Genomic DNA, 13,322 nt, shown 5'->3' on the forward strand with positions numbered 1-13,322 from the left:
TTCTCTGATGGTTCTCACAGCAACACTACGAGATAGTTATTTGAAATTGTGCCAATTTCTGTATAAAGAAACAGAAGCACAGAGACCTGGAATGACTAGCCCAGAGCCACAGAGCCCTGGTGGCCCAACAAGGACCATGTCTGACTGATCCCTGGCAACCATCCTCACCATCGTGCTATGTCCTCTTTCCCACAGGGCCAGCATCGTACAGAAACGCATCATTTATTTTCAAGATGAAGGTTCTCTCACCAAGAAACTTTGTGAACAAGGTAAGTTTTTGCAGGTGGTGAGGGGCAGATAAATAGAAGGGGCTCTTTCAGTTCAGGCATCCTGCTGCAGGAGTTAAGGCGATCGGGCTCTCTGAGTCCCCGTGGGTTCTACTTTCTCACGAAGCTCCGATTTTTAATCTGGCTGTGTGCTGTGGATAATTGGATCCGCCTTAAGCTCTAATTACTCAGCTTGATTCCCTGGGTAGGAGATAATGTACCTCGTATTGGTGTCGTCGTCTTATTTTTGTGAAACAGTGATTATTCTGGAGAGGTTCCTTGGAATAACTCACAGGACTTAATTAAGGAATGCGCAATTGTGTACCTTTAAAAAGTCTATAACGGTTCTCTGGGGAAAAAAAATCACCCCAAGGAACTCGTTTGGACAATATGGGGGATTTTCCTCAGGAAAGGCCAGCAGGGTACAGGGATGCCATGGAGCCACTGGTCTTGTGATTACATCACATTCAAGATTCTGGGACTTAGATTTGCAAGCTCATCAACCCCCTCTCCTTTGAGACATTCTGACAAAGCTCATGGAGTCTAAGAAGACTGGGAAGGTTAAAACAGGGGCCTGGATTCAAATCAGGCCTGAGTTTGAATCTGTCTCTGTCCTTCCTAGCAATAAGACAACCTAAGTAAAGTGGTGCCTTGCCTCCTTGGCACATAGTAAATGCTGTCTATATAAGTGTTAGCTTTAGTTAGCAGATTCCAAAAGTTTGTTCATTAATCTACTGTAAAAAAGAAAAAATAAGACCTTAAACATCTGAATGTGTTTAGAAGTCATTAGATAACTAAATAAAAATAGAAGATGTTCTATAATTATACAGCTTGACTATCTCATTTCTATTCATTTCTGCAGAACTTTTATTTGCAGTTGGAGCAATTGGTCTTTGGAGAATAAATAATCTTTTCCAACTCTAGCAAATCATAAGCTACTAAGAAAGGTTGATAAAGGTCTTCTGGGGAAATAATAATAATAGCTAATATTTTCTGAGTGCTTGCTATATGCCAGGCACTATTCTGAGAATATCATAGGCATTAATCACGTAATCTGCACGACAACCCTATGTGGTAAAGATGATGATATTATTCCTATTGAAAAGTTAAAGAGCCTGAGAAACAGTCTAAATGACTCTCCTCACCTCATAAAGACAGAGGTAGAGGAAAGGTTTGACACAAGTGTCCTAAACTACCACCCTCCCATCAAAGCAAATACGTCCTATTTCAGTAGCTTGAATCCCCTTGGACAGGTCAATGCATTGTCTCCCTACAGATGAGCTGCAGCACAACCAAGTTCTATGTGGAGGATTGTGGAGTCAGAGGGTGCCCTGCCCTACCTGCCATTTCAGGGTCAGACCTTGCCATTAGGGCTCCTTGCTAGTTTCCAGGGGACACCACCATACATGGCTTTGAGGACTTTCCCTTCTTATACTTAACTAACCAAAGGGTCACTCGGCCTTTCTCCAAGCAGAGAGCTTTCTCACCTCTTAAGGCTTGTGGTTCCTGAGTGAATCCTATTACTGATTCCCTGGCCATGAAGGGAAGTCCAACTGAGGGGTGGAGTTGTGGAGGTTCTGTATCACACATTCATAGGCCACCTCTTGGTCTTCCCCCATAAGTGGCTGATCGCTCCTTTGCATGTAGTTCTGTTAGTCTGTCAGAGGACAACTTTATTCCCAGGATTCCAGGGTTCTGAGGAGACACTTCGCTGACATCCCATCTCCATGTAACTGAAAGGAATCATTAACTAAAGGGACTTTCCAAAGGCTCGATTCAGATGTTGTGTAAAACCTTTGTCTAAGGTGTAAATGGGCTTAAGTTCTATAGATACAACACCAATAAAATGGCATAGCAAATATTTAGTTGTTTCCCCTAGATAGAGAGCTTATCAAAATGACTAATCATGCATCTCTATACAGGGCCACTAGCCAGTGGCAACATAGTAGACCAAAGGAAAAAAAAGGGTAGGGGCAAAGGTCCTGGGCCACAGACTCATCAGATATAGTTGTAGATGATCCCCAGAGTCAGCAGCCCCAGGAATAAATCAGCCAACAAAGAAATCAGTCAACACACCTTAAGAAAGTGTATAAAATGCAAGCACAGAGCAAAGGTATTTTTAAAATATGTATTATCACTTAATTATCACCAGCTTTTTCATTAAAGTCTTGTATATTCTTTGCTTCCTTGTTGAGTCAAATCAAATCTATCAAGAAAGGGGATCGTGAAACTTGGAGTCATTCATTGTTTTCCCCCCAATTGAAGCCATTAATCCATAGGGAAAGAATTAAGTGCCATACAGATAAAAAGTAATAGAGATTGTTACTTTTAAAAAAGCAGCATAAACATTAAGTTACTTACAATTAAGAAGAGAGGAACATAAAATATTCAAAAAGGTGACCTGTAATAAACATGCACACAGACACCATGTCATAAACAAGGAGAGAGACCAAGGGGAGGAAGGATAAAGAGAAACTCAGAAGACAGCGGCACATGAGCAGAGATGGGGGAAAAGAAGAAAAAGGAAAGAAGAACAAAGAATGCAGAGAAGGCAAGGGATTAAGAGTAGAGGTAGGGAGGAAGGGAAATTCAGCCTTGCTCCTGCCTGAAGTTACCTGCACCTGGCAGCCCTGTTGTGGTCCTGCAGGGAACAGACTGGGGCTCCTCCTCACCACCCTTTGAAAGCCTGGTTCATTATCAGTAGGTTTTTCCTCAGTAGGAAAGACTCGTTTTCAAACCTCGAAATTTAATTTTTAGATGAAGGCTTAATTTCCTTTGGAATTCCAAAAGGTTCATTATAAATGCATTTCTTTAAATCCTTGGAAATCTCTTTAACTTTAGCACCTAAATCTGAAAGCCCTTTTGATAAGGTAACGCTACCAACTGGCCTTATTGGAGGTCCACCAGAGATGACTGCTGCCTTGTTTAACCATAGATGGTTGCTACAATCAAAACCCCAGCATGTAGCTCTTAGTTCTGAATTCATTTCTCAAAGCTAGTTTTGGTTTTTTTACACTATAGTTGATCATAGTGGGAATGAAAAAGTCTTTGAAGACAAAGTCTTCAGGAGTTACTGGTTTATGCTGCCTTTCCTGAACTATATTCTATGGGGTTTGTCCCTGAAAGATCAAAGTGGTTCACCCAGGAATTAGATCCAGGCTCCACGCACATATGGTGGTGGGTGGGGAGGTGCGTGTACTTGCTCCTAGGTGCTGAGAATGCTCTGGCCTTTCCTAAGTGTACAAAAAGTAGTCAATTATTTCCACTTTGAGTTTTTGCAGTCCTCATTTTGGGGGTTGTTTGGAAATCCTGAAGCTATAGAGGGAGGTAATTTTTTAAATGCACTGTTCCTCATTTGGAAAAAGCTAAACAGAAACAACCCCCAATTTTTTTTAATCTCATTGTTTATGTAGACAAATCCAGATGACTTTCCTGGAATGACAGAATACAGAGACTAAGGGAATGGGGTCTGGACCCCCAAAGACCTGGGCCTGCACTACTCGCTAGCTCTGGGTGATCTTGAGTACATTTCCTAATCCATCTCAGTTTACCAGGTGGTAAAATGGGGATAACCAAAGTACTTACCTCTTAAGATTATGAGGATAAATGAGACAATGTATGGAGAGGGATCAGCATATACAGGGAATCAATGCACGGCAGTTATTATTACCACATCCCATACTTTTTTCTCCATCCTAGAACCTAGAATTCACATCAACCATCACTTATTTTGCATGTTCAAACCCAATGAACCCAGTGAATTCCCAAAGGAAGATCTGCAAAATGCTCTTTCTGACATTGAAAATTATTTTATGCTCTTTGTTGCTGTTCTTTGTGTAATATTAAAGAATAAATGTCCAACTTGCAAAAAAAAAAAAAAGACTTATGTGAATACTGCTAGGGAAACTAAAGAAAAAGCTATTGCAGCAAGCTGCATCTATAGTCATTGTTTTCATCTTGTAGGAAGCAGAACAGACTAAAAGCAACAAGGCAAAGTTAGGAATGTGGGTTTGACAATCGGAAATACTGAATTTATTCATGTAATCTCTCCTTCCCTACTTACCAGCTATTCACAGCTAAAAAATGGGGGTGGAGAGAGAAGCTGAAGTTTTTCCTGGCTGCTTCTATACTCAGAAGTAAACCTGAACCTATGAACATATTTCCAACCCCCACCCCTCCCAGTACAGTCTCTGAAAGCATGATAAGAAGTGAGGTGACTACATGGCAATTTAAAAAAAAAAAAAAAACTTTTTTTTCAGCTGTTCTTTCTGTCTCTCTACTTGTTCTTACTGCTGTCCTTCAAAGCCTCTCCCTCAGGTCTAGACATTTTGGCCCTGGATAATATTTCTTGGAGAAAACACACATGTGTATCCCTCTGAAAATTTGGTAGGAAAATCCCATTAGAAGAGGGATGGAAGGATATCTGAGTACATTTTATCCCTAGTTTTCCAAGACCCCGCCTTTGTCTCAAAGATTCTGCCCTATTGGTCCCAGAGAGATCCTCAAAATTATTCAAACACAAGCTCTGATGTTATTTTTTTTCAAAATCTAGTTTTCGTTCTCAGAGGTCTACAAAAATCCTTTGTAGCCCAAGTACTGACCTGGTTCCTGAGTCTTACAAATCGATGAAAACTGTACTTCATCTTCTTTTTTTAGAAGTTAAAGATAAGACAAATCAAGATGGCACTGCCATATAGAAGTACCTTTTTGGCTTCCTAACTCGGGGATTTTTCTGTTTCAGATTCCACATTTGATGGGGTGACTGACAAGCCAATCTTAGACTGCTGTGCCTGTGGAACTGCCAAGTACAGACTCACATTCTATGGAAATTGGTCTGAGAAGACACATCCAAAGGATTACCCTCGTAAGTAAAGAGCTACTTTGTGGGTTGAGGGAGTACAGGTTGTCAGAGTTCTGAATGTGGGACAGACAAGCTGAAATGTGTCAATTCTGCTCACCGTTATCAATTGATTCATGAAACGTGCATTTCAAGTAAGTAAATTCATTAAGACAGGCAGATGGAGTAGTGATATGCTGTTTGCTTCTTTGCATAGCATTGTTCTGTTTTTAATCTGTGATTTAAAAACTCTTTCTAATAGTCATGCTATTTCTCTTCAGGACAGGCATTTGGTAATCTCAGTCTTCAATTATAATCCATAATTACAAACAGGCCTTTGTGCCGAAAACAGCTGGTAAAGTGACTTGCTCTTGACTCCACAAATCAACATCAGCAACATCCTCAAGCAGGTGACGGCTGGCAATCTGTCAGCCTCTTCCCTACTGGTTCCAGATGCCACCTTTCAATTTCTTCATGACATCATGCTCTAGATAGCCAATATCAATCCATGAGAGAAATCAGGAGACCCCAAAATTGCTAGTTAGGAGTAGATCCTTAATCAGGACCTTCCCTATCCCTGTTTCTGAGACAGTTGTCTCAAAAAAAAAATGCCCAACATGATGCCCAGTACTGCAAGATAAATAAGTAAATAAATTTTAAAACCATAACATGTGCCAGGCACTCTGTTAAACTCTGGAGATATAAGAGTGAATCAAAAAAGATTCCGTGTAGGTTCTCATTCCACTCAAAGAATAGTCCGGATGTTAATCAAACCATCACACAGAAGGAAGTAAAACGTTTTAACTATGAGTAGTGAACCTACCATGTACCAAGCATTTTCACATATGTAATGTCATTTAATTCTCAAAATAACTTGGTTTTGTGGTTAAGCTCACTGGGGACCAGAGAGATGTCATGATTTGCCCAGAGTCAAATGTAAGTGGTGGGTCCGAGTCTCAAACAAGGGTTTGCCAGGCTCTTTGTCTTGCCTTCAGTTTGGGTTGTCTTTAGGCCTGAGCTTACCCGTTCTCTCTGGCTGTGGGGGGCAGAAGGTCCATGTGTGGCACTGAGCAGGTTTTTTTCTGCTCTTTGTCTGTTTTGTTCCTGCGCATTTCACTTTGGAGTTACCACAGCTGGGAAGCCCCGGTGGGAATGGCAGAAAGAGATTAAAAAGAGGAATTTGAGCCAAACCCCAGAGGAAAAGGGAGAAAAGGGGCACATGGTTGGAACTTCAGAAGACCCAAGCCAGACCAGAACCTTCCTGGTCCCCAAACAGCCCACCCAGGGGGGACTCCAACATTTCTTGGCAGATCAAGAGCCCTATTGTTTAATTTTACCCACGTACATTCGAGGCTTGGGATCCTAGAAGCCTAGTTCAATCTTCTGACTCTGGGATTCAGCCTGATGTGCCTCAGCTGGTGTGGGAGACCTGTGTGAACAAACTTGGACTCTCTGCCTGGAGGAGAAAACCACTTGGAACAAGTATGTTGGAAAAAATTTCCTACAGGCCTCTATCCACTAACCAGAGGAAATAAAATGTTAGGGGGCCATTACTCATCCTTTGTGATTCTAAGATTTTTTTTTTTTTGCCCTTTTCTATTCTGCCACCATCATTTCCCAGAATTGGTGGGGGGATGGGGTACAAAACCATTGTTTCTGGGTCTTTGGGGCAAATGAAATACAAATCTGCAGAGAATTTCAGTGGAGTTGCTGGAAGTTTCTTAATAAATATAGCAGACACAAGTTCTAGTTTCCCCAGATTGTTCCACTATCAGATATTACGTTATACTGTCAGATCGTATCCTAATTTTTGGTTGGACAATTTCATCACTATGTACAGAATAGCATTTATCATATCATACTGCAGTTATTTCTTCAGGAGCCTTTCTTCCCCACTGGACTGAGAAGTCTTCCAGGACAAAAGCCAGCCAGGATGAGGACCAGGACCAGGCACCAACTTCTGAGCTCAGAGTGGCTTTACTATGTCCTGGGAAGCAAGTGTCTAGCCTTCACCTAGTCAAGATGGCCAGCACTGAACAGGGACTGTAGGCTGGACTGTCCTTTCCTTGGAGGAAAAGGCGTGAACTTGAACATTCAGAGAACTGGAGACACTTGGAAGAGAACAGGGAAGGTCACCTCAGGACCTTGAAATCTCTGTTCCCCAAAATGATTTCTATCAGTCTTAGGTAGCAGGTAAATTTCCTTTTGTTGCTGCAGATCCTGTCTTGATAACCAATCCTGTCACCAAACACAGAGAAGCTTCCCCACACCAGTGCCAACTGAAAGACACCAAATCCCCCTCTTCCTTTGTTAATCAGTCATCCAAAACACCACTTTTTCTGCAGGGATCTTACAACAGTGATTCTCCAGCATTTTATTCCCAGAACCCCTTTTATCTGCTTAAAAATTACTGAGAACTTCAACATATTTTTGTTTATGTGTGTTCACCATATCAAAAATTGAAACAAATTTTAAAATATTGATTAATTAGTTTTAAAAAGTAATATATAGTAAATTATTAATAAACTCATTAGAAGTTGACGTAAGTAAAACATTTTATAAAAATTACTATGCTGTCCATAACAAAAGAAAGTTAGTAAAAAAGCATTGTTTCACATTTCTGCCAGTTTTTTAAATGACTGGCTTAATAGAAGACTCACAGATTCTCATTCACCTTTGTTTCTGCTTTCAGTCTATTGTGGTATGTTTTTGGTTGAAGTACAGGGAGAAAATTCCACCTCACACAGATACATAACTGGAAATGGGAAGAGTATTTTAATAGCCTTTCCAAACAAATATAAATCATCTTTAATACCATGCCACATACTACAACCAACTCTACAAATGATTATTTTTGAAGGCCAATTATACTGTGGAATATGAAACTATGTCAATGGATTTGTACTGGGTTACACTAAAATGCATTGCTTACCTTCCACCTTGAATGGAATTTGATAACATCATAGATTGTTCATTTGGAAATTATTGGTTTATTGAATTATACAGATCATCCAAATGCCGAGACCGTTCATTAAACAATATGAAAACCCTCATCTGAAGAGTGTTTAGGTGTTGCAAAGCTATCAAATTCATAGAATGCATTCAGGTTGTCCAAGATTCTGATTTTTTATTGAAATCTTAAATTTTATCATTGGCAAAAAGTACCCATCAGCTGTTTTCCTTGAAGTGACAGGCACACTTCATTTTTGAGAAAATTTCTGCCTCATTCCCAAGTCTGAATAACCATGACTTGTCTGTCATTTGTTCTTTCATGTAAAAATTATGTTTTATTACAGAAAAAGGCAACTATTCCAGCTTGCACCTCAAAGAACACATAAGTGCTTTCATTTGGGACAATAAGAGTACTTCATATACAGCAGAAGTGCTTTTGCATATTTCCCAGTTAGTCACACAGAATAATAAAAAGATGTGCACTAAAAGGTAGAGATTTAATAAAATTAATCATTTTTATTGTTTCATCAGGGACATTCTTGTGTGAAACTAACTTTTCTGTTGTCTACTGTGAGTCAGTGGCAGTGAAGAAACATTGAGTGCTGACAGTTCAGGGCCACTACCTTGACCCGTGCTCAGTGCCAGCAGTAATGTCAGCACACTGCAAAAAGCAAATTATGTCTTAATATTACTATGAAAATATTTTTCACCTTTCAGACCCCCAAAAGCATTTTGGGGTCCTCAGGGCTCTGTGAATCACACTTTAAGAACCTCTGTGATAGGATAAGATAGCAACTTAAGGTGCTCTTACTTTCTGAGAAACTTGAGATTCATCATGGAGGGTTGAGCAACAGGGAGGGTTGAGCACCACCTGTATTTTCAACCATTTGGTACAGTGGGCCACATCTGCAGGTGATTCTTCTCAATCATGGTACAAAACATTCGTTCCAAATGCTATTTCTGGGGTTCCCTCCATTGGAGTACAGAGCACTCTGCAGTTCCCACCCTGGAGAGTAGATGCGGTGAAAGGGAGGTGGGAGAATGGCCTAAATGGCCACTGGCCTTCCTTTTAATGACCTAAATCTCTGTTGGCCATCCGGAAATAGTGAGATCCTCTTAATATATTCCCAATCAAGAAGATCTAGAAATCCTTTTTAAGCTTGGATCATATAAGTTTACCTCCTAATTTTGTAATGGGAAAAACAAACAAACAAACAAACAAAAAATGTGAAACACAAAGAAATCATGCTCAGATCACATAGCCAGCAAGGGTCCCCACCAAAATCAGAGCTAAGATCCTGATTTCCTTTTGTCTTCCTCTGGGGTCTGTCATGAGGCAATCTGTCCTCTACAGTAAAATTAAACGTCTTAAACACAAAGCATCTTTTAATAAGGGTTGGCTATACAGACACGAAACTCAACTGGTACCAAATTCTGTACCACACTGAACTGCTGGGCCCACTGTAGAAAGACCTACTCTGCAGAAATCCTAACTAGATGTCAGAAAGAGAAGGAGTAGATTTGCTGAGCCTGATGGAATTCCTGATTCCTGAAGCACTAGGAAAACTGCAAGCTCCTGCAGCATCTGCTCTAGGTACTGTCAGTCTAGTTCCCAGGCACAGGAACTATAGGAGCAGTTGCTTCCCAGGAACAAGGTGACCAGGCACATCAGGATGTCCCAAGGTCTGGAGATATGCCCAGTCTTTGCCACAGAATTGGGAGCTTCCTACCAACTGCTGACTGTCATTGGTCTCCAGTTTGCATACAACTCCTGGGTTTTTTTGACAAATGCTTCCATCTCGTAGAAACTCTGTCATCTTCCTAGACAATGGAAGGCATATGACCCCCAGCCATTCAATACTGTTTTAAAAGTACATATTGATGAAAAGAATATTTATCCAGAATCCCATTATTGTGTTACTTAAAATATTGATATGGCCACTGGGAAATATACTCTACATAATCAAAGTTAATTTTACAATGAAATTCAACCATCTTCTCTGTTGGGTCACTTACCTTTAAAATTTATTGCATCCAATCACTTGAAAAATCATCGATTTAACACTTGGCAACTATTTTTATTCCTTTACATATCCATCCACTGACCGAGTACCTACTTCACATTCAAACATACTGAGTCCTACTTTTTGCACTTGATTTTCCTTTCGTAATCATAATTTATTACTGCAGTTTACTCCAAACCATTTATCCATCTCTTCTTTTATTGACCTTTTAGGTTGATGTCAGATCTTTTGCTAGCTTAGAGAGTACTGCAGTAAAAACTTTGTCTGTAAAGTCTCCTCCACCCTTCCCCTTTTCTTGAAATTATTTCCTTGAAATAATTTCCCAAGAGTAAGACTGCTGGCTCAAAGGATGTGGGATTTTTTTTTTTTTTTTGACTTGAGATTGCTTGCCGGATTCGTCTCTGAAACATTTGTATTGATTCACCATGTTAACCATAATGAACAAAATATCTATTTCTCAGCATTCAATTTAAGCTTTTCTTGTTTGGATTCGGCCAATTTGATGGTCATAAAAAATTAATCTTATTATTTTAAATTGGTCTTGGTTGAAATTATTAACACACTTGAATCTTTTTTTTTTTTAATGTTTATTGTCCTTTGTCTTTAAATCACTAGGGAGGTGGCATGAATCAAAGTCTAATTTTGCTCATTATCTCTCCAGGGCCTTGCTCGTTGTCTGGCACATTGAAGTTCTCAATAAATTGTGTTGCATGAATGCAAGAAGCAGTTTGAAAATGAGTTAAGGAAAGAAAGAATGGAAGGAGATGAGCAATGAAAAGCTACTGAAGAGGTTAGGCCAGGGGAGAGAGAGGGGACCATATGTGGCCATCACATGGAGAGCAGATTGGATGGGGTCAGTGGTGTGTGAGAAGGTGGGTTAGGAGGACATTGCCATGAGTCAGCAGTGATGGCCGGGCTTGGACCGTGGTGGTGGAGCTGGTGATGGGGGAGATAGTAAACGGGCCTATCTGTCAGCAGCAGATTTTGTCATGGATTGGATGCGGAGGAGTAAGGGAGAGAGAGAAGCATCAAAGCTGATAAGCCACGTGTCTGGCTTAGAAATGGAGGTGCCTTTTCTTTTTAAAATATTCCTCAGTATTATTGTCTTTCTATTTTTACAAATGATTTTTGAAATCATGTCATCAAGCTTGTAAAGGATCCTGTCAGAATGTTAAGTGGAGTTGCATTAAATCCAAAAATTGCCTTGGGAATAATTGTTAGCTTAATAATATTTAGCTTCCTTAGTTTCTTCTCATTTATGAATAAAACCAACCATTTGTGGGCTTCCTTAGTACAGAGCCTAGAACAGTGATAACATGTGACTGACTATAGGCTTCCTTTCCCAATCTAACTTCACTATCCCCAAGCCACCTCCTTCTGTCCCTCCCTGCGGAGGCTGAAGGTGGGCAGTCCTCTTCCAGAGCCACAACTTCTGTCCAGCTACCCTCTCTTCCAGCTGCAGCTCTCCTTCCTGATTCCTGTAGGGAAACATTTCAAGTTTAGCGGTGCTGTTTTAGTCAGCTTTTTCATTTTGCTGTGACTAAAGGACCCAACCAGCACAATTTTAGGGAAGGAAAAGTTTATTTGGGTGCTCAAGGTTTCAGAGGTCTCAATCCAGAGATAGCAGGCTTCATTCCTTGGAGCTCAAGGTGAGGCTGAACATCATGGCAGAAGAGTGTGGCAAACTCGCATGATGATAAGAAAGGAGAGAGAGAGGGAGAGAGAGAGAGAGATAGAGAGATATCTCCCCAAGGGCCAGATATAAATATATATCCCTAGCTGAGGATATAGCTCAGTTGGTAGAGTGCTTGCCTTGCATGCACAAGGCCCTGGGTTCAATCCCCAGCACCACAAAAAAACAAAAAAACAAATATATATCCCAATGACTGACCTCATCCAGCCACACCCCACCGGCCTTCAGTTACCACTCGGTTAATCCCATTAGGTGATCAATTCACTGATTTAGTTAAGGCTCTCGTAACCCCATCATTTCTCCTCCAAACCCTCTTGCATTATCTCACGGGTGAACTTTTGGGGGACACCTCACATCCAAACCATAACAGGTGCTCACCACCCCTGAGAGCTCCACCTTCCTTTACTGCTTTCCTTTAACCCTGCTGTGCCCTTGTAAATTGTCCCTACACCAATCTATCCTCTCTTACCCCATTTGATGATGCCATCTGTTTCCTGTGGGACAGCAATGCCCCACATTTTCAGGAATTGATTCTTAGACTCTGTATGTGCGAAATGAACATACAGTATGGGCACTGACTGCTCCAGGGTTCCTCTAGGGTTATGCTTGCCTGCTGTACTGCCACCTTCTCTGACCCACTCACCTTACTCTCCCAGATGGCTCCAATGCTGCTTCCCCACATTGCTTTTCCAGGACGTGGAGACATCCACATGGGCTGTCTTTTCTCTGGATCTGTGGCTAAACTCAGATGCCAACTCAGTTCCCATTCCCACGTCTTCTAAATCCCCTCTCCCTTTACCAACCTGGGTTCTCGTCTCACCCAGAACATTCACAGGAGCCTTGCTCTGGACAGGACACCTCAGTACTTGCTTGTTAGGCAGGTGTTTTCTAGACTTTTACCTAAAAGGAGACTCTTTAAGAATGGGGAATGCATTTGCATGGATCATGTTTCCCTACTTTAAAAATATATGCAATTTCTGTAAAAACTAAAACTTGAATAAATTATAATTTTTCATAAATGATTCTCTTTCTCCCATGAAAGCTGTACAGTTTCTTTCTTATACATCCCTCATGAAGTTAATGCCTTGGACTACTTTGTGTTTGTTATTATTATGAATGAGGTTTCCAGTTTTCATTATGTTTTCTGACAGGTTATAATTAGTATAGAAGAATGTTATTGATCATTATTAACTTTTATTGTACCTGTATGCTTTTTCCTTAATGCCTCTACCCAAGATTTCTCAGATTACATAAGTAATCAATCACAATTTGCCTGTAATGGGTTTGTCTTCTTATTTTTTTCTGATTACTCTTCTGTTATTTGTATGGTCTCCCTCTTATTCATTGACAAGAACTCCTTTACAATTTTAAATCATAATGGTAAAAATGGACAGACTTGCTTCACTTCTGTTTGTATTTACAATGCCTTTAATATCTCTTAATTACAGTGTTGACTGTTGGCTTCAATGTTAAATATAGATGCCTTCTTTGCATTTTTTAATGGATTTCGGAGTTTTCAAATGCCACTTATTGATATGAACATATAATTG

At 40.4% G+C, this 13,322-nt stretch overlaps 1 protein-coding gene across 1 annotated transcript in view; it reads left to right on the forward strand.

Annotated features, from left to right (window-relative positions):
- Spon1 (spondin 1) overlaps positions 1 to 13,322 on the forward strand; it is a 268,003-nt gene that overhangs the window by 111,606 nt on the left and 143,075 nt on the right. The window contains exons 4-5 of the mRNA XM_048788393.1: positions 196 to 269; positions 5,008 to 5,130. Of these exons, the coding sequence (XP_048644350.1) occupies positions 196 to 269; positions 5,008 to 5,130 (197 nt within the window). The remainder of the gene's footprint in view (positions 1 to 195; positions 270 to 5,007; positions 5,131 to 13,322) is intronic.

Source organism: Marmota marmota, unplaced genomic scaffold (assembly GCF_001458135.2).
Source record: "Marmota marmota marmota unplaced genomic scaffold, marMar, whole genome shotgun sequence".
In the NCBI taxonomy this organism is placed as follows: domain Eukaryota; kingdom Metazoa; phylum Chordata; class Mammalia; order Rodentia; family Sciuridae; genus Marmota; species Marmota marmota.